This window comes from Anolis carolinensis, chromosome 6 (genome assembly GCF_035594765.1).
Source record: "Anolis carolinensis isolate JA03-04 chromosome 6, rAnoCar3.1.pri, whole genome shotgun sequence".
In the NCBI taxonomy this organism is placed as follows: Eukaryota; Metazoa; Chordata; class Lepidosauria; order Squamata; family Dactyloidae; genus Anolis; species Anolis carolinensis.
The window spans coordinates 82,617,345-82,641,526 of NC_085846.1; the positions used below are offsets into that span (position 1 = coordinate 82,617,345).

The 24,182-nt window shown below is 39.8% G+C and overlaps 1 protein-coding gene across 1 annotated transcript in view; it reads right to left on the minus strand.

Moving 5' to 3' along the window:
* The window catches only part of snx10 (sorting nexin 10), a 40,950-nt gene that overhangs the window by 2,316 nt on the left and 14,452 nt on the right, over nucleotides 1-24,182 (minus strand). Inside the window, exons 3-6 of the mRNA XM_003222154.3 lie at nucleotides 14,073-14,159; nucleotides 13,344-13,444; nucleotides 11,324-11,422; nucleotides 93-308 (exon numbers count right to left, since the gene is read on the minus strand). Of these exons, the coding sequence (XP_003222202.1) occupies nucleotides 93-308; nucleotides 11,324-11,422; nucleotides 13,344-13,444; nucleotides 14,073-14,159 (503 nt within the window). The remainder of the gene's footprint in view (nucleotides 1-92; nucleotides 309-11,323; nucleotides 11,423-13,343; nucleotides 13,445-14,072; nucleotides 14,160-24,182) is intronic.

A 24,182-nucleotide genomic window follows, 5' to 3' on the forward strand; every position in this document is an offset into this window, starting at 1 on the left:
TTTTTCATTATCTTTGTATTGCATCAACAACAACAAAAGTGAAGCGTGTTTATTATCATGTGTGGGTTTTTAGCAAAGTGTAAGGAAATAACCTTTCAGAATCTGAATCCGCAGAATTCTCTTCTTTTTTTATCTCTTCATGTTCTACAGGAAACTTTCGTTTCAAGCAGGCAAACTGGTGGATCGCTTCAGCAACAGAATATTTTGTATGTCCCGATACACAAGCCTCAATGTCTTCTGGAGTCAGCTGGGTTTGTACAAAGAGGTGAAGTCGACTGTCTGAAAGCAAGAGTGGATTCTGGAGGATCCTTTAAAAAAATTACAAAAATTTAGTTGCCTTCCAGTACCTTGTCTTACTCTTAAGATATTTTTACCTTATACTCAATGTGGTTTTGAATGCATTATAAATATTAAAGTGATTGAGCATGTGTTATCTTTATTAAATTATTTGGAATTTTAGGTGAGTAAAAACATGAAGCTAATAGTTATGAACATCTGGTATAAAAATAATTCCAAGGACATTTTTTCCATTTAACCATCTGCTGCTACCATGTGGATCAATTACTTTTTTGGCTAGGGTGAAAGGGGGGGAGAGGGAGAATAACATACTGTTAGGGAAACTGATTCATAATCAGTATCTCTATACATGTTTTTAAAATTTTGGCATCAAAGTAAGAAGCATTGTAGAATCTGTACCATGTAAAATATATATTTTGTAATGTGTATAAGTGTTCCTACAGATTTTTATAAACTGAATATATTACATATTTCAATTTTATGCATACTGACAAAATAATCTAAGAACTGGGTGAGATTGCATTTTCTTAGAATTTTAATTACAGTGTGTAATTTTGAAATAAAAACATTCAGTTAAGCATATAATTCTTAGTGCAATTAGATGTACACTTAGCATAAATTATATCAAACAATAGGATTTTCTTCTGCAAAAACAGCATAATACTGCTTAGTATTTTAACAATACTATTCAGTCTAGTCATATTGTTTATTTTTTCTAGTCTTTTTTTTCTCAAGCACTTTTTTTAAACTGTGAAAGTTTATTGTCCTAACAACAGCAAAATTAGGCCCTAAAATTCATCCTCATATACCCATTACTTAGATCCCTGACTGTTATAATTTCTATTTTATGACCTGAGTTAACTTTGAAAAAGCAAGTGTTGGTTAATTAATCTTTAAACGTCTTTTAATCACAATTCTGTAAACCTAACAGGGGTTTGGCAAAACAAAGAACTTCAGGAGTACAGCTTCTACTTGGCGAGATGTTATTGATAATTTTCTGCAAGATAAGTCATTAATTTAAGACAAACAGCTAAAGTTGTTTCCTGGTTTTACCTTCTGTTGTTCCCAAGGGGTAACTTAAACATGACTCCATTCAATATCTCAGAGTAAGTACATTTGGTTTTGGATACCATTCCATTTATTTTAACTTCTTAAAACAGTATAATATACTATTAGTCATCAAACCCCTATCGGATCAATGCATATGTTCTGACACGTCTCATATAGATCCTTTCTCCAACTGGGCACTTTCCAAATTTGATGGACTACAATTCCTATCATCCCAGCCAATATGGACAGGCTGGCTATAATGGTAGTTGTAACCAATATACTTGGAGAATAGTACCCATAGCGGGAGAAGACAGAAATTGGGTTAGTTTGATAGGAAATGGCATTTAAACCAGGCTCAATTGTTTCTGCCTGAAAATAAATGGAATGGAATCCAAAACCATTGAGTACTATCTGTGAATGATCTGAACTCACATTTTGAGTCTGAACTCAGGAAGATTCAGAAAATGTGTATCAAGTGTGGATGAAAATCAATGAAACTGAAATGAAGTGTAGAAAAGCCAACAGATTCTTTTCCCTCTCAAAATCCTATTTAGCCAATTCCATATCTTGTCTACATAATTCTGAGCTACTCTCTAAAACCAAGAGGGATGAGAAATATGTCTACATGTTTTTAAAAAATCCCCACACCTCAAATTCTGATTCTACTGCAAAAAAGATTTTCTGGGGACATTATATCTCTATGAACTCCAGTTGGCAGGTTTGAATCCTTCCACCATTAAATATGACATATATGTCAATGTATATTTCAAACTGCAGTGGAACAAACATTACTGGAATCTAGTTTGGTATTCTCTTTATCAAGAAACAACTGTTCAGGTCTTCCAACTTTCAAAACAACAACCTAAGACAGTCCAGTATGATAATTTCCTATAGAAGATAAATTGCTCATTCTTGAGTCTTTTTAAATGTAATTATATATGTAATTTGAAGGGTTACCTTTCATGACAATACTTGTAAAATAAAACTGTATGTAGGATACTGTTCATAAGCAAAAGCGTAGCTAAGCTAAAGGCAAACATGTTCAATAGGAGGCATCTACTCACTTGCTTAACTCTTCCATCAAGAGCAAACTACAGTAGAGTCTCACTTATCCAAGACTCGCTTATCCAGGGTTCTGGATTATCCAATGCATTTTTGTAGTCAATGTTTTCAATATATCATGATATTTTGGTGCTAAATTCGTAAATACAGTAATTACAACATAACATTGCTGCGTATTGAACTACTTTTTGTCAAATTTGTTGTATAACATGATGTTTTGGTGCTTAATTTGTTTAAAGCATAACCTAATTTGATGTTTAATAGGCTTTTCCTTAATCTCTCCTTATTATCCAAGATATTCGCTTATCCAAGGTTCTGCCGGCCCGTTTAGCTTGGATAAGTGAAACTTTACTGTATTTAAATCTGTATTTACTGTATTTAAATCTGACTAGAGGTTAGTCAGGTTAGTCAGTTAGTTCAGTTAATCTGAACTCAGAACCTGTTGTGGAAAACAGCAGTACGATCCATATCTTCAGACATAATTTAGACTGATTCCAAGTACATAAAAAACCCAAACAACATACAAATATTAAGTAAAACAGTCAAGAATATCAACAGTACCTATTTCTTTTAAGCTACAGTTTAACTGATAATTTTGTTGTGACAATAGTAAGAACACTTAAATTTGTATTGTATTAATAACCGTATTTTAATTCAGAATTTTTAAATTAAAATACCTCTCAAATATTGAATACAGTCCCATTCTCAGATTATGTTTTTAAGAAAGGATACTGTGCTTCTCATAGTTTCATTTTGCCATCCAAATAAAACCTAAGTAACAGTTCACAAGATTACACTAGAGTTACTGCATTGTTGCTGTTTGAATTGTATTTTATTTTCTTTATAAAATAATGGGTAATCTTTAAAATTGATTTTTGATGGTTTGAGGCATTGCACCACAAAAGTAATGAGCACTAATGTCAATGATATTGGACAGAAATTCATTTTAGCTTTATTTCATGTCCAGTGCAATTTTGCTAAGCCTTGAACTGCTGAAACAGTGTTATTAACTCACTGGTAACCTAACATATGGGAACAGCAAACAAAAGTGATAAGAGTACAGGTTGATCAGTACCTCAAGGCTACCATGCCCCCCTCCCCCTCCACACTATAATTCAGTTTCCAATCTTATTTTACATTGGCTTCATTATTTTACTGTTATTCTCTTTTCTGCTTAATAGTGCCATCTGGAGGCTAAACACACACAAAGAGACAGAACAGAAATAATAATTAGAAAGATGTTCCTCAAACAACAGGTTTGATAACCTGGAAACGCAAACATGCCCAACAAGAGCAGACGTGAACAAAAGTATGGATACGGTTCACACATGTGTCCTATAAAGTCTTTTCCCAAGAGATGAAATCTTAAACTGCCTCTCACATTAACATACTATTAATTCAAAAATACCATTGAAATACAGTTCTTTTAACACATATGTTCTCAATTAAAAGAAGCCTAGTTTGCGTTTCTGGAGTAAAGATACTGTGTTGATAAGCCATTATTTCCTCAGTCTTATTATGAGTTATAGAACTTCATGATTGTCTTTGCCTTGTTTAGTATCCTGGTTTGTAAGTAGAGTTTGAAGTAGTTTGAACATCATGAGAAACTGATTTATCAAAGCAGGACAGAAACACCAATGGGTCCACAGCCACTGTTCTTGGTCTGACAAAACATGATTTGCCAGCTTAAAGTCATTATATCTGAACTACAACTCTGTGTCCAGCTATGAAAAACATTCATTAACTAGTGGCAGGTTGCCAGGAAGACAATACAGTCCTTCAATGTCTGCAATAGCTAGCTATGTTGGTCTACTACAACCTAATTCTATAGGGAGAGCAAATTTACTGAAATCCATCCATTTGAATGTGCTTGGATGTGTCTACATGCAGATAAGCAAGTTAGTGAAGTACTTCATTTCACCTTCACTTACAATTGAGTACAGCTTGATAAAGTTCTTCTTTTTGGACCACAACTCTCAGAATCACTCAGAGAACATGATCACTGACTGTTGTTCAAACAGGAGATTCTGTGGGCTGTAATAAAAATTATTTTTTGCTTCCTGCTGTAAGATTGTGTGTGACTTGAATAGCTATTTCTTCATGCCTACTATAATGTACATTAATATACTTTTAGAGTTGCAATGCAGCCCTTGGCAACAACTGGTATGTTTGCTGTAAATGCTCTAAAATGTTTAGATACACTTAAATTGTTCAAGAAATGTCAGACACTCCACTGTAGAAAAACAACAAACAATTCATCCTTAACTAAGGATGGATGGAGGGAAGCACGTCACACAGCACCTGGAAACAAAAGAGCAGGTGGACGTTTTAACAGAACTGAAAAGATCTGCCAATTGGAACAAGTTCTGAGAGGTAAGAAAGTATAAAGGGCCCAAAACTCAGAGGCAATGTCACTGCAGAAAAGACACAGAGTAGGGAAACATGGTTGAGGAACGAGACACGCACAGAGGACCTATTGGCTTCCCTTAAAAGGACAGAGCAATCATGAAATGGATGGACCAGTGAAAACGGTGATACAGCAACAGGGCCTCCTAGAAGTACTCTGTCCTTCTCAGTGTCTTATGTAAATTCAAAGACAGCCATGTTAGTCTGGATGCAAAGGGATACTGTAGCACTTCAAGACTAACTTAGAAAGAAGTTAGTAACATAAGCTTTCTCAGCCTTGCATCTGATGAAGTAGACTTAGTCAATGAAAGCTTAAGCTGATAACTTGGTTATCTTGGTCTCAAAACTTTGCTCTGTTTGTATGCATGTGCTTGTTGAATTTGGGAACCATGGTTGACGGAGACGGTCAGATGAGTCTAATCCAACACCCAGAAATATCACTGTAGGTATAGGGAAGCTCAATAAATGACACTGACCCATGCAAACACACAAGAAACATGAAAATGGGCTCTGCATATATGTGAGAGAGACACTTTGGACAATCAGAATATCTTGTATACACACTGATGCACTACACAGATAATTTGGGCAATGGTGGGTAAGTCCTATTAGAATCACCTTTCCCAGTTTGGGGTCTTGGAGATGTTTTGGGTTGGGAGTTACAGAGCAAAACATCTTATGGGACTCAGGGTGGGGAAGGTAGTCTGAAATACATTTGGAATCACCCAACTTTTGGAAAGTTAATTAAAATCACATCCAGAGAGAGACTACGAGGAAGGGTGGGAGAAATAAGTAACTAAACAAATAAATTAAAAGTTTGAGAATAACTCATCTGAAGGAAACTATTGGTTTGTTAAAGGCACTTTTAAGGTTGTAAGGAAAATATTTGAGAGCTTGATTCATTCTCTACTAAGATACACACTTATTTAGATTACATTGCCTTTAATTAGGAAGTATGAGCATAGTATGATTAGGCCTGTACATTCCATTTAAACACCTGCCTTTCTGTAGAGATAAAAGGAAAAGCAAGTCAGCACATGCTCAAGGGAATTATATTGCTTCATATAGTTGTGGACAGAGATCTCAAGGCCTGTGCTAAGCCTACAGTTTTGGCATGCAGAAGGCTTTTCCAGATCCTAATCTCTGCTGGAGTGCAAGAGTATAAAGGCATATTTTAATTGATCAAAAGAACCAATTGAACATCAAGGCAGTCTGGCAAAATGGTTTGCTTTTAGACCATTCAAAGAGGCTCAGGCAGCTCAGAGGCTAAAGCAACATTTTTAATAAAAAGCAAAACCATGTGGTTTGTCTTGTTTGGACAAAGGCCAAAATCTGGTTCATTTCAACATGATTTTATTAGGTATATTACACACTGTTCTGTTGGAGGAGAGCATATGGCTAAGTAGCTCAACTTAATCCTAACTAAAGATTTCCTGTATCTTCTGTAACGTAATATAGTGACAGATGCATGCTTGCATGTGTGCAGAAGGTTAACACTCTGATTTTGTTTTCAACAAATTTACTCAGTCCATTTCCATCATATAATAGTCAGTGGGGGAGGGGGCAGAGCAGAAATCAAACATAAAGCAATAAGCAAACACAGCCTGTGTTTTGGTGCCCTCTATTGAATGTACACAGTGTGGATTCAATAGGAATCCTTGATAAATACAGGGCTACTGTCACAAAGATCAGTGACTTCCATTTTCTAAAAATAATAGCCAGATAGTTGTGACTCAGTCCCATAGACTTCAGTAGTTTCACTCTAAGCATGCCTAAGTTGAATCAATCCCTATTGTTAAAAATAATAGAATAATGTACTGAGCTTTTTAACAGAAATGTAGAATACAAACAGGAAAACTAGTAGAAATTAATTTAGCATGCTGCAAATATTTTCATAGCTAAGAAAAATGTTACAGTGAAGAATAATTATTAGAAGGTCCTATCTGGGGTAGAATTTGTGGCAGCACAACTTGCTTTCAGATCTTAAACTTTCTGCCAAAAAAGTCATCCCAGGAATTAAATAGTAATATTCAAAGAAGGGTTTGCTAGAAATTATTGCATTGAGAGCAAATGGCAGGATCGAGCTGGACCCTTTGACCCGCTCCATCTTTTCTGTATTGTGTTTAAGTCACAGTGAATGAATGACACTTTGAGATATAGCCAGATTCCTGGCTTCTCATTCCCACTCTTCCTTTGGACCAAGAAGAGAAAATTCTTCAGAAGGTTGCAATTATCTGAGTCCTCATCTACACTGAATGGAACTGCGGTGTAGGAGACACATTATCAGGAGGTGTCCAAACGATACACAATAATGTAGAATACTCCAGAATAAACCTGGAAATCCAGGTTTACCCTGGGTAAAAACAACACCTCCAAAGATTCTGACTTTTCAGTAAGGGCCAGTAGATGTGGAGACTGCCCATCTTTGTGGATATCTGTGGATGTGTAGATTCCCATCTCTAATCCCAAGAACAGTCCACACAACCATTCGACCTTTGTGGGCATAATCAGTTCACAAATAAAAGATAGCAGTGCCACCCTCCCCTCCCTCACCCCTTTTTTATTAAACGTGTAAAAATAGGCTTCTTACTGAGCCTGGAGGTGTCTCCTTGCTTGTGTCACCTGAAAATGGGAGCTTCTGAGAGGCGAGGGGGAATTCCTCCCCCCTCAATATGTCTGTTGCAGAACAAGAAGAAGCCTCCCAAGCTCTTTTTACACTTTTAAAGGGAAAAAAGGGGGTGAGGGAGGACAGAGGTCATGTTCTCCCCCCCATGCCGATTACAAGTTGAGGTTTTGGCCCTTGTGTGTGAACAAATATGCAGGAAACTAGAGGGTTAAACTTCAGTTCCCTGCACATTTTCTGCAATGTAGAAGAACTTTGGGTCTTACCAATATTACCTTACCAATACACATCATAAGAGGTTAACATTAGAAAATGTGTGTGAGACCTGTGTGTGCAACCACTATTGCTGCCGCCACCTTCTCTCTTTCACAGAGTAATGTCTGAACATGCATGAATGGTTAAAATACATACCTAAACTTGAAATTTTCCCCACAACCTTCAAGCAACAGTGCCATGGTGGAAGAGGATGATGCTGCAAATGAGAAACTTCTCTGTCCTTCCTCCATCTTAATTTGGGAGCCCCCAGTGGTGCAATGTGCTGGATGGACTGCTGACCAAAAGGTCAACTGTTTGAATCCGGAGAGCAGGGTGAGCTCCCATCTGTCAACTCTAACTCCCCATGCAGGGACATGAAAGAAACCTCCCACAGGGTGGTAAAACATCAAACATCTGGGCGTCCCCTGGGCAATGTCCTTGCAAACTGCCAATTCTTTTACACCAGTAGCGACTTGCAGTTTCGCAAGTTGCTCCTGAAATGAGAAAAAAACCCTTAATCTGGATGTCTACTTCATTTCAAGAGATGCCATTTCTCTTTTTCTTGATTTGTTCTAATGTACAAAAATGTTCTTGAAACAGGGACTAGGAGACTGGTTCCCTCCACAAGTTTTGGATAATAACTCCCAGGAGCCTTCACTTACAAGACCTAAGGAATAGTAATTGCAGAGTTGGAAGAGTTTCCAGCCTCCTGACAGTCCACCAATTCTTAGCTAAAGAATTTTCATTTTCATTAGCTCTATAATAAGGAGGTGTATTTTATCTGTACAATGCCTGGAGTATTTTTTTAACTGAAGTCATGATGACAATGCAATATTTGGTGACACATGTTTTACCATACAGCCTGGCAAGTTGTTTTCTTCCCCTCCCCAATAAAATTTGAAAATTAAGGATTTTTTTATAGTGTCAGAAGCGACTTGAGAACATACTGCAAGTCATTTCTGGTGTGAGAGAATTGGCTGTCTACAGAAACATTGCCCAGGGGAAGCCTGGAAGTGTTACTATCCTACTGGGAGGCTTCTCTCATGTCCCTGCAAGCTAGAGCTAACAGATGGGAGCTCACCTGTCTCTCGGATTCGAACCAGCAACCTTCAGGTCAGCAACACAACCTTCAGGTCAGCAGTCCAGCAGGCACAAGAGTTTAGTCCATTGTGCTACTGTGGCTCTTGTAGCATAAAAAGTAAGATCTTTCCCCCACTCCCACCAGAAGAAAGAGATTGCCAAAAGGCCTTCCAATACTAAATAACAAAACAAGTTTACAAAACTAAATGCACTGGGGATGAAGCACACCAAAAACACTGTGCTTAAAATAATTACATGGGAGTGTCAACTAATCCAGCCTCTAATTCACGTTAATAAAAGCAGACAAACAGTCCTTAGATTCAGTATTCATAGTAAAAGCACAAAGAAAGCAGTGTATTCAATGTAATGGGGCACATTCTTTCCCTGACTGGCCATGCTCAATACAGCAATCTAAATGTCTACTGGCTAAGAAAATTACTGGTTCTGAAATCCCTTTGCAGTTCTGAAATGTAGGAATATGTCTTATGCTGAGTCAGACCATTTCCCCACCTAGCTCAGGACTGTATACACTATTGGTGGGTAATGCTAGCCATTGTTTTGGTTCTTTGATTACTTCCACCAAAAAAATAGATCAGCAGTGATTCTCTTAATAACACCCATGCATTGTCGAAGGTTTTCATGGCCGGGATCACAGGGTTGTTGTATGTCTTTCGGTCTGTGTGGCCATGATCCAGAAGTATTCTCTCCTGACATTTCGCCCACATCTATGGCAGGCATCCTCAGAGGCTGTGAGGCATGCCTGCCATAGATGTGGGCGAAACGTCAGGAGAGAGTACTTCTGGAACATGGCCACACAGCCCGAAAGACATGCAACAACCCTGCAACACCCATGCATTTTCTCGTTGACTCTTGATCTTAGTATATCTGGGCTATAGGTGAACAAATAAATACAGCATTCATCTCTACCTCCCTTAAACGCACAATAACCCAAAGTTATGATTTTTTTATTTCTACCAAGAATGGAGTGCACAAATGGGGATTTCCCCTGCCTTTACGGTTTGCAGCATCTGAAAGTAGCAGGGAAACTCCCGTTTCCTTCCAGCAGTCAGCACTGTGAGGTTTATATGACCATGGTATAAAACTGCATGGTCGTATAAACACTGCAACAGAAGCTATAATTCAGGCAATTTCTCCCCAGATGTTATAGATCCTGCTTATGTATACAAGTCCTCTGTGCCAGTAAAAATGGGCAGCTGCAGGCTATGTAAGTGCAGCAGCACTCATTTCACTGGATCTTTCAAGGTAATCTGCCTGCAGCGAAGATAATTACAGAAAGCTGGAAGGGATGGATAGGAGCTCAAAGTTTCATATTTTCTTAAATATTCAGTTAACTCTATACAATAGCTGGGGTTGGGGGCATAGGACCCTTCTGAAAGTGAAAACACACAAATAAAACTGCTATATTTTTTACCTGAGATAACACTCCTCTAGAAATCTCTACATCCTTCAGTGTTCTTATAGTAAATGTCCACATGAAATTGTACATAGAATTGTGCTGGAAAACTTACCAATATCTAGAGAAGCATGCTGTCTAGGAAATTCTAGGTCCACTAGTGCAACTTTATGGTGATCATCCTCCAGTCATGCTCACTAATATAGTCATTTCTAGAGAGAACACCTTCCTAGGAATTCTTAGGTCCTTCAGTTAGATTTTATAGTCATCTTCCAATGGAAGTTGACTGTTAATTCAAACTAAAATAGCTAGAACTTTTGAGAGAGGTGCTCTCTCAGGTAAAAATAAATAAATAGCAATTTCCTTATTTGCATTTTTTTTACATTCATGGTGGTCCTGCACCCCATACCCAATGAATGTGGAGGGCTGGCTGTCTCAGTCTGTTTCCATAGCTAAGAATAGTCTTAGTCCCTATAGATCTGAACATACTGTTTGAAGAGTTGAATTGCCATTAATAACAGACCAGGTTTTACTGGATTAGCGAATGGTCTGGTGAATGGCTTTGCAGGCACTAAATGATTCTCACCTCATAAAACTAGCATTACAACAGCAGCAACTGTCACTGTTATATTTGAAGAACATACTTCCAATCTGTATTGTTGTGAAATCCTTATGTATGGTTCAAATGGCCTAACAGTGAAATGATGCCCTGTCCTGTGCTAACTACCCTTACCTCCATTTTTAAGCAATTTAATAATAAACAGCTATAAAAGAGGGATTTGTCTCTTGCTTTAAAAAATGTTCATTTTACACTCTATAAAGTGAAAAAAATAGTTTTACCACACTAGTATGTTTCCACAAAAATAAGGTACACTCTAATTCAGCATTTTATTCAAGAGAGAAAAGCTTATAAATCCCAGAGCAAATGAACATTTGTGGTAATAAAAACACAATAGTCTTTCAGACACTTCAGCTGAATTGCTCCTAAACACATTTGCAAGACAGTGTATGTAAATGCATAACTGTGGCCACAAGGTGGCTGTCGTGTACAAGAGAAAAGATACGCTGGAGTAATCAGAAATTAATTATCTTCATTAAAGCAATATTACCAAATGGGAGAAAAGCAACCTGCTTACTTTTGAAGGAACTCTTGTAAGCCTTGACGACGCTGATCCACGTGCTGAGGATTATTTGTGTTAAAAAAGGGAGTTTTGGGTGGAAGTTCTGGCAATTGTCTAATAAAAGAAAATAAACAGGAGCAGTTGGGACCCCTTGCCAAAGTCACTTTTTACGCTCTTAAGAAAGGTGCAATGAAGAAACAGCTGATCAGAGGGAAAAGTAGCAGAAATATATATAAAAGGCAAAGATTCTATAGTTGACAATATGAAAATGACTACTTTTCTTCAACGAAGTGTTTGCATGAGCAAAAGCTGATTTCATATGCCACTACTCTTTCTAGACTGTGAAACAAAGTTTGTGGCATGTGTAGTTCCTGGGAATGGATTCCTGTAACCAACATCTGTTTCTGTACAGTCATCTGCAGTAGACTGAAGCCACATCTACATTGACCATTTAATGCAGTTTCAAACAGTCATTGAAGAAAGTAAAATTCACTGTGCAGATGATTATATAGGACAACATTTCTCAACCTGGGGGTCTAGACCCCTGGGGGGTCACGAGGGGGTGTCTGAGGGGTCGCCAAAGGCCATAAAAAACATATTTCTGATGGTCTTAGGAACCACTTTACCAGAGAAGGCTGATGATCTCTCCGCCTGTCTTTCTCTCCCTTTTTGGAAACAGGTGGTGAATCCTCCCATGGTTGTTTGAATTCACAGTGCTCTCCAGATATAGGTGAACTACATCTCTCCTCAGTCACTGCCAGATCCTCCCAAATCCCTCTAGTATTTTCTGTTGGTCATGGGGGTTCCGTGTGGGAAGTTTGGACCAGTTCTATTGTTGGTGGAGTTTAAGGTGAACTATAAATTTCATCAACTACAACTCCCAAATGTTAAGGTCTATTTTCCCCAAACTCCACCTGTTTTCAAATTTGGTCATATTGAGTATTTGTGCAAAGTTTGGTCCAGAGCCATCAGTGTTTGAATCCACAGTGCTCTCTGGATGTAGGTGAACTACAACTCCAAAACTCAAGGTCAATGCCTACCAAACCCTTCCAGTGTTTTCTGTTGGTCATGGGAGATCTGTGTGCCAAGTTTGGTTCAATTCCATCGATGGTGGGGTTCAGAATGCTCTTTGATTGTAAGTGAACTATAAATCTCAGCAACTATAACTCCAAAATGACAAATTCATCCTCCCCCAGTATTCAAATTTGGGTGTATTGGGTATTTGTGCCAAATTTGATCAAGTGAGTGAAAATACATCAGATATTTACATTGTGATTCATAACAGTAGCAAAATCAGAGTTATGAAGTAGCAACAAAAATAATTTTAGGGTTGGGAGGTCAGCACAACATGAGGAACTGTATTAAGGGGTCACAGCATTAGGAAAATAGAGAACCACTGACATAGAAAATTCTGGAATCAGTTTGAGGCCCAATTACATGAACCACAAAACACTGATGTACATTAAGGGCTTTCCTTTGCATGCTTTCACGGGAGTTTGTGTCTGGCTGCATTAAATAGACAGTGTAGATAAGGCCCAAGACTGTATTTTGATGAATAGAGAAAGTTGGGATCTTGTGGTGGTCAGTCTGCAAGTAGCCCTTTGTACCCCTTCTTTACAACCCTTTGGATCTCCGCAAACTAGACTAAACACACAAAAACATTTTAAAACGCCTATAGGCTCACCAGTCCCACCCCCCACCCCACCCAAACAGCTAGAGATACCATGAAAACATTACGTAGTGACAAAACATCACTTGAAACAGCAGCTACAAATGTTTGATGTAACCACACAATGTAACCAACCAATTCTGACCAGCACAGTCAGAATTGGCTTTTGTAGCCTTGGAGTGAGTTAGTCTTGGGACAGAGGCTCAGAATGGACTCATCACTACTACTCTCCCCTATACAAGTCAACAAATGGTGTGCTGTTTTTTTCTCTCCTCCCTACCCAGTGCTATTCCTCCCTTATGCCATGTATAAACTGTAAGCATTCTGTCACTGACTCTATACTGTTATTGTCTGGAAATTACTTACATTAGCACTGCATTGCTCTGAAGTCTCTGCCGGAGCCACACAAATTCTCTAAACCGCCGCCGGACACAAGATGTTTTCCTTGTAAAACACATGCTATTTGTCTGTAAAGATATAGAACATACTTGATCTGTAAACAGACGTACCTTAACATGCTACATATCGGTTGCCTGCTACCATTACCCAAGATTTAAAAATGCCTGAATCACCACCCCTTCTACACTGTCATATAATCAGATAATCCACATTGTCTGCTTTGAACTGTATTATACAAGTCTACACTGCGATATAATCCAATTCAAAGCAGATAATTTGGATTTTATATGACAGTGTAGAAGGGGTCTCAGTTTCTGTAGACAGCTATCCACGATCTACATGGCTATACAATCCAGATTATCAAATAAAATAATCCACATTATATGGTTTGAACTGGATTATATGAGTCTACATTGCCATATAATCCAATTCAAAGCAGATACATCTGAATTTTATATGACAGTGTAGATGCGACATGAGAAAAGAACAGCAGTCCTGACATTTTCTGCAGTGTCTGCTCCAAGCATATTTTTCATGTATCTCATAAAAAAGCTTTAGCTTGCCATATTCTGTGATCTTGTGATATGGAGTGGGAGCCAAACATCTGAATTAATAAATAAAAAAATCAACAATTAATTCATATTTAGAAAGAACTACCACAAAAAAGCATTTTCACACTCTACCATGCATACTTACATGAATGAAGATTTCATAGTCTATATATGAATGCCAATAGTCTTCTCTTTGTAGCTGGGGATCTCGAACCAAGACTGTTACAAATTCCTGAAACAACATAATAATGATGTTGGCATGGAACTCTTCTTAAAAAGAGGGACCCAAGTAAGCTTGCCTGGCTACAGCTTACTTATGTTCTCATTATACAGATATGCATGCCTTAAAAAGAACATTGAGGTAAAGGGAGGAGGAATCAAAGAAAATACTAACCAACCAAAATGAAAACAATGACTAATATTGCCTGTAGCACGTGTCCAGGAAACCCTGTCAACTAGCCAAAGGGGAATTTCTAGATTAGATAATACTGTATATTTCAAATCAGGAAATACATGCTTATAAGAAAAGATCTCTGTTGTGCCAATTAGTAAAAGTTTCAATTAAGAAGGGTCTCGATTATTGTATTTTTGCCATCTCACACAAAAACGGCACAGAATAAATGGCTAATATTTTTAAAAAGCTTTATCACTGGGTTGTGATATCCTGGCCATGAAAGCCTTCGACAACACAGCTTTATCACTGTTGCTTATAATAACCTTCACAGGAAACAAGTGTTGTTAATGATCATGCAAAATTATATTTCGGCTTTACTTTCAGCTTTAGCTAAAAGAGACCCCACACTTGCTTAAATGGAAAAGAGACAGCCTTTTGACGGATCTCCTGTCCTTAGTACACACAAAGCATTGGATACTACTCTGAGTTAGGATGCACTGACACTATAGAATTATTGCAGTTTGACACCACTTTAACTGCACTGGCTCAAAGCTATGGCATAATGAAACGTATAGCTTAGTGAGACACTTGGCAAAGAAGGCTATAGAACTGTAGAACTGCAACTTTCATGATTCCACAGCATCTAGCCTTGCCAGTTAAAGTGGTGTCAAGCTGCATTCATTCTATAGTGTAGATGCACCCTCACTTTAAGCATGTAATTCTACTAAGATCTGGTTCTGTTTCATGTTAAAAAGCTGTAAGCCTTTTAACATGAAAAAGAACCAGATCTTAATAGAATTATGTTTTTTGGGCTATGCCTTCCACAATCTATCGGTCATATAGAAAAGCTCTGGGAAGGACCTGCAGAACAAGGAATGGATCCTACTTGCCCAGATGGCGCCCCCATGGTGCAGTGGGTTAAACCCTTGTGCAGGCAGGACTGCTGACTTGAAGGTAGAGTTGCTGACCTGAAGGTTGCCAATTCGAATCCGGGGAAAGAGCAGATGAGCTCTCTTTGTCAGCTCCAGCTTCCCATGCTGGGACACGAGAAAAGCCTCCCACAAGGATGGTAAAATCATCTAACCATCTGGGCGTCCCTTGGGCAATATCTTTGCAGACGGCCAATTCTCTCACACCAGAAGCAACTTGCAGTTTCACAAAAAAACTTGCCCAAATATTTATTTATGAATGCTGTAGAATGCACAGTAGCCTAAGATTTAGTCTAGATACAGATGAACAAAACAACCTCTATTAATTCACATACACATATACTAATCTTAAAGGTGGGAAACATCATGACAGCAAAGCAACAGTTTATTATGGACTTCTTTCTTTGAAAACTACAGTGGGATGCAGAAGTGCTTCAGTAAGGAACAGAGTGCATATTCCAAAGTCCAGTTTGTGTATTTGGAGGTCTTCTGCAAACAGGTCTTTAGTAGACTTGTGCACAAATCTGTTTTAGCCATTTTCCTTCAGCTTCTTCTGCTTGTTTGGCTTCTCCCGATGGCCATTATGGCAATGGCTCAGCCGTCATGTTTTTTTTCACCCAAAACAGCCCACATAACTGCAGAGCGTGGCTTCTTCCCTTCTATTCAGGAGCACACAGTGCATGCTTCCTTAGCTCCATTCCTCAAACCCAGGCTCCTTTGAAAGGAAGAAAGGAAAGGGTCCCAGGGACAGAAAGGGGAATCTCGTAAGTTCCCCACTGCTGCCAATGGGATGGATCTTCCTAGATTTTTTGGCTGCCTAGCTGAAAACAGATTTTTCCATTAGCCGATTTTCAGGAGACTCCCAAAAATAGATCTGGGTACCTAACAAAATTTGGATGCCAACAACGGATTGTCCTCCAGCTGAATTGGACCAGCCTAGTGTTATACATAATGTCTTGGCTAACAAGGAAAGAAAGAAGGCTTTAGCACGCTGAAACTTTAGACTACTTCTCTAAGTTCGCCACCATGCCATGGTGAGCACCACTGAGTGATAAACGGACCCCTTCAGCACATGAAAACATTATCCCACTTCTTAAATTGGAGTTTGAGTATATTATTTGTGCACAGTTCTCAAACCAACCTCCTGAGGCTGTCATTCACCCATAAATTACTTTGAGGTAGAAAGCAAAAGTAGTGAGAAAGACAGCAATCTGGCCTAGCCCTAGACATTCAGTTAATCGTTAGAGTCCCATAAGTGTAATTCGCATCATGCAGTTCCCTTTTATCTAAAAAGGAAGCACAATTGAGGTGAAGAAACCTCAGCTCATGGTTACTGAAAGTTTAACATGACTAAAACCATTTTAAAAAATCAGACCCTTAGCAGTATTTATTTATTTATTTCCATAATTTCTATCCAGCCCTTCTCACCCAAGGGGGCTCAGGGCAGCTTACAGATCTGGCAGAATTCGATGCCAATACACCATATGTACTCTTTCAACTTCACATTGAAACTCCATAATAAAACGTTTTAAAAATATTCAGTAAGCCTATCTATTACACAAGCGATCCATTTCAGGACCCTTCATATAGTAAAGCAGGAGCAAAGGATCATTTTTTTCCAGTAAGTCTCCACACCATGCTTAAGAGATGTACCACGGAACAGGAGAAACACAGCTAATCATTGCCTATACAGAATGAGACTTGTCTTCTGTGCGTTTTCCTCCAAAGGAAGTGTAGTATGGGCCAGTGGTGCCACAGGGCAAGATTCTGGAGAAGATCGGTTCCTATAACAAAGTAATCTAGCAGATTTGATAGCTGGGCTTAAGGAGATGTCAGTCAAGAGGAAGGCCTTTTCTTCAGGAAGAAGAATGAGGACAACAGAGTATCTCACTGGGTGCATACCAGCTGTTAGGAATTGTGGGAGTTGAAGCCCAAAACACCTGGAGGGCCAAAGTTTGCCCATGCCTGACCTATACCATAGAATTAATTTGATATCAATTTAACTGGAATAGCTCAATGCCATGGGATCGTGAGAGTTGAAGTTTTACAAGATCTTAAGCCTTCTTTACCAAAGAGTGCTGGCACCTACTACTTAAAATATTCCCCTCGGGACACCTTTCTGCCTGAGAAATTTTTATATGACCCCAGATATATGGGCATATAAAATAGGTATAAAATCAAACATTTGCTGATAAACCAACATTTGCAAGTCTTGCTAAACAAATTGATTTTCCTTTTTGTAGAGTATGACTGAAGCCTTTTCTGCAGAGTCTGCTGTCACCAGTGTACTGACCGTATGGACTTGTGAATTTGGGACTAAGCTCCCAAACGTTTTTTTCCAAATATTTAAATGTATGAACAGTGTATATATTTACTTGCCCAGCCAGGGTAATGTGTCAAAAGAGGGAAGGCAGCCCTCTTTTGACCACAACAGCCTTTGGATACAATCAGTTTCCCTAAAGAAGTTTCTTTATCTTGCCACACTAAGAACTGAAGAGAAATTCAACTCACAGTTGCTTCAATCTGACTAGAAATCTGAAAATACTGATTAAGCAACATTTCCAACTTAGCAGAAGAGCTTTACTCATGTTCAGCATTTACTGCTTCAGATCTCCCTGCTCAAAATAGGAAGATCAAGAACTGAGTCAACAGGGTTTGGTACACACAGAGACACTGGGGGCAGGACAGTGTATAACCCATCTCTCTCTCTGCCCTTTTAGCTCTTGCATCTTGGTGAATAGGTCTTCTGTCATACATAAATGAAGTTGTTGTTGCTACTATTCTTGTGTGCCTTCAGGTCATTTCTGACTTGTGACAATCCTAATTTGAATTTATCACAAGGTTCTCTTGGTAGAATTTGTTGAGTGGGGCTGTTCCAAGGTCACAAGTAGATTTCAATTCCCTGCAGGGATTCAAACCCCGGACTCCCAGTATCCTAGTCCAACACTAGGAGGAGAAAACTGCTTACTGCAGCCTGAAAACAGGTCTTACCACATATGACCTGTGTTTCATAGCTCTTTCTTGTGATCCCAAGGTCAGAATTATATTGCACCATAGGGTTCATCAAATGAAAATGGAGGTTATAACTTTCTTGCATGCTTCACCTATGAAGTGAAGCATGAAAGTGTTTTGTCTTAATATTTGGATTTATAATGATAAAGGGCACTCCTAGCTCAGGCTGAAAGATTAAAAATAGAGATAGTACTACAGCAGCTTTTGGATCTGTGCTGTGTGCCTTCAAGTCACTTATTATTTATGTAAACCCTAAAGATTTCCTTTCAAGACTAATCAGAGAGAGTATGCCATTGCCAACCTCTGAGCCTGGGAGAGTGCAAGTCGCCCAAGGTCACCCAGTAGGTTTCAAATCCTAACATCCAGAGTCATAGTCTCAAACCACTACACCATACTGGGTCTTTGTTGGGTCTAGTGCCGTGATTCTCAACCTGTTGAACCCCAGATGATTTCGCCTTCAACTCTCAGAAATCCTAACAGCTGGTAAACTGACTGGGATTTCTGGGAGTTGTAGGCCAAAACACCTGGGGACCCACAGGTTGAGAACCACTGGTCTAGTAGGTTAATTACAAATGCTAGGGATATTATACTCATAAGTCATAGGGAAGTAGTATACATGACAGCCCTATGTGACAAAATGTGGAAGAGGGAACCATATCTGCTTATGCTGGCAGGGACGGAATAAATCCAAAATACATCAGAGTTTAGAAAAATTCATAGAATGACATAATACAATTTTTAAATATAGCTTTCCAGCTTCTGCAATTACCTATATGCACTGCTGTTTTGATTCCCTGTCAAATGTGAAAGGCACTTCACTCCAGTATGATATGACAATATTAGAAACACAATGTTGTCCTCATTTTTGTTCATTGCAGATGGGAAGCTATCATGTCATAGAACACAACATGTGGAAAATCCAGGGAGTTTGTTTCCCCTCTGGAATTTCCCCATTTTATTCTAAAGACTACTCACTGGGTATTTCCATTCCGAACCTGGCTGCATATTTACTAAGTTGAGCAACTCTTTCTTTCAGTTATTTACTCTCTTTCTTTCATTTTCTCTTTCTGCTTGTTCTTTTGTTCTCGTGAGCTTGTCCCTAAGTCGCTTACAGCCCATGATCCAACTTTATGTCCCACATTTGTCATTGTAGTTTACCTTCTCTCCCAATATAAAATTGCATTATAGTCCCAAGCCTGTATAAACCAGGGGCTTATTATCTAAGAACTGTGTTTAGAATAGCAACCCAAGGCTCCAATCTTATGCCTATTTGTGTGGAAATAAAGCCCAGTGAACTCAACTGAACCTGCTTCTAAGTGAACATGCAAAGAATTAGTCTGCAAGTTGAAACAGTGGAAAACATTCTTCTCCAGTGTTTATGAAATGTTATTTCTGGATGCCACCAAAGCTCTGGATGTGTTCACAGCTTTTGCAATAAATAGTAATAACTGATAAGAATAAGCTATATGTTTAAAATGAAATACAGTACAATCCCCAAATCCACGGGACTGATATCCATAGTTTCATTTATCCACATCCAACAAAAAAAAAACCTCTCTAGACGTTTTCCAGGTTCTCCAGCATGACTCTATGATATTCCTAGGTCAAATGTACTTCATTTCAGTAGGATTTGCTATTACCTGTAGCTTCACATACCCCTGTGAAGTCCAAGAATGTATCTCCTGAAGCTATGGGGATCATACTGTAGTATGTTCTGAGTAAGATCCAGATATTAGAGTTGACCCACTGAAAATAAGGTAGCTTGATTAAGGGTATGAACTGGGTACCCCTCCAAATGTTGTCTGGCTGCAATTTCCAGCTGCCCAAGGTAAGCTTAGTCAATGGTGAGGTATGTGGAGAGTTGCAGTCAGGGCCGGCCCAACACGGAGGCCACGTGAGGCGGCCGCCTTGGGCGCAGGGCCCCGGGGGCGCTGTCAGGCTTCCCCCCCCAGCGGGGAACATGAGCTCGCTCGCCGGAGAACAGGAAGGCCTGTTTGGCGACGAGCGAGCTCTCATGGCCGGCTGGGATGGCCCTGGATGGCCGGCCTGTGCGCCCTGGCCCCGCCTCTCACGTTGCGTGAGAGGCGGGGTCGGGGTGAGCTGCGTGGGAGGCGGGGCCAGGGTTGGCCCTGCCTCCCACGTAGCTCAGCCTCGCGCGTCTGGCCTTTTCCAGGCGGTCAGACTGCACCGGAGGTCCCTGCAGGCCGCGATCGCGGCTTGCAGGGACCTCCGGTGCAGTCTGCCCACCTGGAAAAGCCCAGGGCGCGCGGGGCGGGAGGAAAGGCCCCGTCTGGGCAGAGCCCTGCCTCCTGGCCTGTGCGCCCTGGCCCCGCCTGTCACGTTGCGTGAGAGGCGGGGTCGGGGTGAGCTGCGTGGAAGGCGGGGCCAGGGTTGGCCCTGCCTCCCACGCAGTTCAGCCTCGCCTGTCTGGCCTTTTTCAGGCGATCGCGGCCTGAAGGGACCTCCGGTGCAGTCTGCCCGCCTGGAAAAGCCCAGGGCGCGTGGGGCGGGAGGTAAGGTCCCGTCTGGACGGAGCCCTGCCTCCCGGCCTGCGCTGGGTGAGAGGTGGTGTCGGGGTGAGCTGCGCGGGAGGCGGGGCCAGCCCTGGCCCCGCCTCCCACGCTGCTCGCTGTGACCCCGCCTCCCACGCTGCGTGAGAGGCGGGGCCAGGGAGCAGGAGGCGGGGCCCGCCGGCACCGCGGGAGGCGTGGCCATGTGCCTCCCGCGGCACATGGCCACGCCTCCCGCGGCGCCGGGGGGGCGCAATTCCCCCCCCCCCCCCGCTTTATATATACATTTATCTCCGGCCAGCCCTGGTTGCAGTTCAATAATATCTGATGGACAGTTCAGTGCCCACACCTAATCATGACTACAGAGCTGCTAGTCTACTGTAAATATGACTTAGTCTGGATCTAAACCACTGGAAATATTACTGAAAAAGAAACTGGGAAAATAATAAAAGGAAGAATATTGGTTTTCTGATGATTAAGCATTAAAATGCCAGAACAAGTGAAACAACAGACTAATGTTCATGAGCTTCAAACAAAATCTCCCAAAGGAAGGTGAAAAAAACCTAACAACAACAGAGGAAGAGCAAGGATCCTGGCACCAGAAACCCTGGAAAACATGGTTTTCTTAATGCATCTGAACCTTTGAAATAAGTGTAAGAAACACAGAGAACCACTGCAGTGTAGAGGGATGGGTATGTAATTTTTGTGATGTGTGCTGGGAAAAGCATTTAATTTCATTATACAGTGTACAATGACAATAAAGTTATTCTATTCTATTCTATTTAGTTTCAGGATCCAGCCACCCTCCAGGGATGCCAAAACCCAAGCAAGTGCAAGTCCTAATATTTACAACAGCATTGTGAAATGCTGTCCCCTTTATAAAATGGCAAAATGACTTTTTTTGGGCTTTTAAAAAATACGTTCAAGCCATTAATGGTTGAATACATTGATATGGAAAGCTAACTGTAATTCCCAGGATCTCTAAGATGTGATGGAATACTGTCATAATAAGGCCTTTTATACCAGACCAGGGGACAGTACATGATAGTTGGTCAGAATCAGTATGGGCTTGGAGGAAATTGAGATCATATTTATTTTGCTTTTGGGGAAGCTTCATTTTCCTTTCCAAATTCTAAATCAAGTTAAAGCATGTTGCTCATTGTTAAGCTGCACAGCAGGTATGTGCAGAAACTGTAGCCTACTGGGTTATGGGACAAGGGGAGGCTCTAGGGCAGGGCTAAAAAATGGAAGAAGTCTAGGTAGCAGGTCACTCAAATATGATCATCAAGTTGCAGTGGAAATAATTGTCCTTTTTTTAGCCATGGAAAGTTTTGAAATGTAGTACTACCTATGAATTTAACATTTGTCTTCCGCAAAATACAATAACAGCAAAGGGTAATCTTCCCAACACTAATTCTAAGATAGTTATTTCTTGCAACCTTAACAACTGAAATATTCTGGAAGAAAAGAAGATCTGTCTTAAGAGTAGCTCTGGATTTAACTGCAGTTCTAATGATCCCACTTAAATTTAGAACTCTTCTGATTCTTCCCCATCCTTATTTTTTTGTACCACCCAACAACTAAAAATCTTAAAATTTTAAACTTGTCTATTGATTAGTCCTACTAAAATATAAAAGGTGTGATTTACTCACAGCTCTACTTCGTATGTATCTTCCTAATGTTAGTCCCACAAGATGCTCCAAAGCTTCAAGGTGTCTTTCCATATATAGTTACCATCATATTAATTGCCATTTATAGCATGCCATTTAAATTATGTTTTAAATTATGATTTGACTTTTGCTCATTCTAAGATAGGACTATAGATATTTTATATGTAAGTTAGCCATTTTGCAATTCATTTTAATGCCAACATGACTTGCTTCCAATGCTTTTTTACTGGCAAGACCCATCAACTGTACTTTGAACAGCAGTAGGCTCTTAAAACACATACCCAAACACTGAATTTTTAACAAGAACTCCATGTAACTTTACTTTCATAATAAATTCATGTTAAACAAGAAAAACTGCAACCTACATCTGGAAATAAAGAAGAAGGGCCAGAGCTTTGTAGCAGTGCAAAATTCAGTCCCTGGCATCTCTACTAAAGGTGATATCAAACAACCAAGCTAGGAAAAATCGCTGCCCAAGAGCCAAAGAGCTGTTTCCAATCAGAATAAACAATGTTGGATCAGAATTATTATTGGGCTGACAGAAGAAGCAGCCTTTGTTTTAAAGAAGCACAGAATATGTGCCCAATCTGACTTCCAAAGATTCTCATTCAAAATTAACACAAAACACTCAAATTAGCAATCCAACACTGAAGCTGGATGAGTACGTCAGGATATGACATGAACTTTTGCTTAGGCCAGAAATTCTTATTTTGTCATTACCTTCCTCTGAAATGTACAGCTTTCATCATGAATGTCGATCCAAATAAGAACCAAGCCTGATCCTGTTTAGCTTCTGAGATCTGACAGGGTCTATTGCTCTTGGGACCTCATCGCACTAGAGCTTGGATCCTACTTAAATCCACTTTAGGGAGGGGGTTTTAAACAGCTCAGCCGGACAGGCCCTGGGCCTCACCAAACTACAAATCCCAGAATTCTGCAGGAGGCAGAAACCAGATTTAAAATGGTTTCATGCTTTAATCTAGTGTGATGAGGCAGTTGGGCTATTTAAGCAAGTAGTCATGCACAAATACATGCAACCAGATGCACTAGCCTGTGGATGAGAATGTAGGCCAAAATTAAGTTATTACTTCCAAACAGAGATGACCCATTTCATAAATGGGAACTTGATAAGTTAACAACTGTTTCATTGGGCCTGCTTGGAATCAATCACCCATTATCTTCTGTACCTCCCACTGAAAATATTCTCTCTTGGGTAAAGAATATTTGAATTCAGATTGTTTTTCAGGCACAATGCAGAAAATGTCCTTTTTTTAGCTGGCAGTACAAAGTTGTAGACAAAGGGTGGAGATGTGAAACCCCAATAACTTTTGTAGCCTCCTCCTAAAATACAAATGAAAAAGATTGGAAAAAGTCCCCCCAACTGTCCCTCCTGAACAGCAAATTTATTGGACCCTCCCTGAAAAGATTATTTTGCCAACAGCCTGGAAGTCGCAATCAAAATTTACTTGGGATTGCAATCCTCCATTCCACTTTTAGGGAGAGAAAGAAAAGCAATAGGGACTCTGAAGTGAAAATATGCCCTTCAAATATTGAAAGAGTTTTTGTTTTAAACAAAGTATATTTCATCTGGTAGAAACATGAGCATGACTAGTATATATTGAAATGTCTTCCCAACTTCATATTTTTACAGTTGGAAAAAAAATGTTAAAAGAGGATTATTCACTAATAATATTTAGGATTTACGGTTCAACTGTTCAAAAAATCCTTGTGCATTTGAGC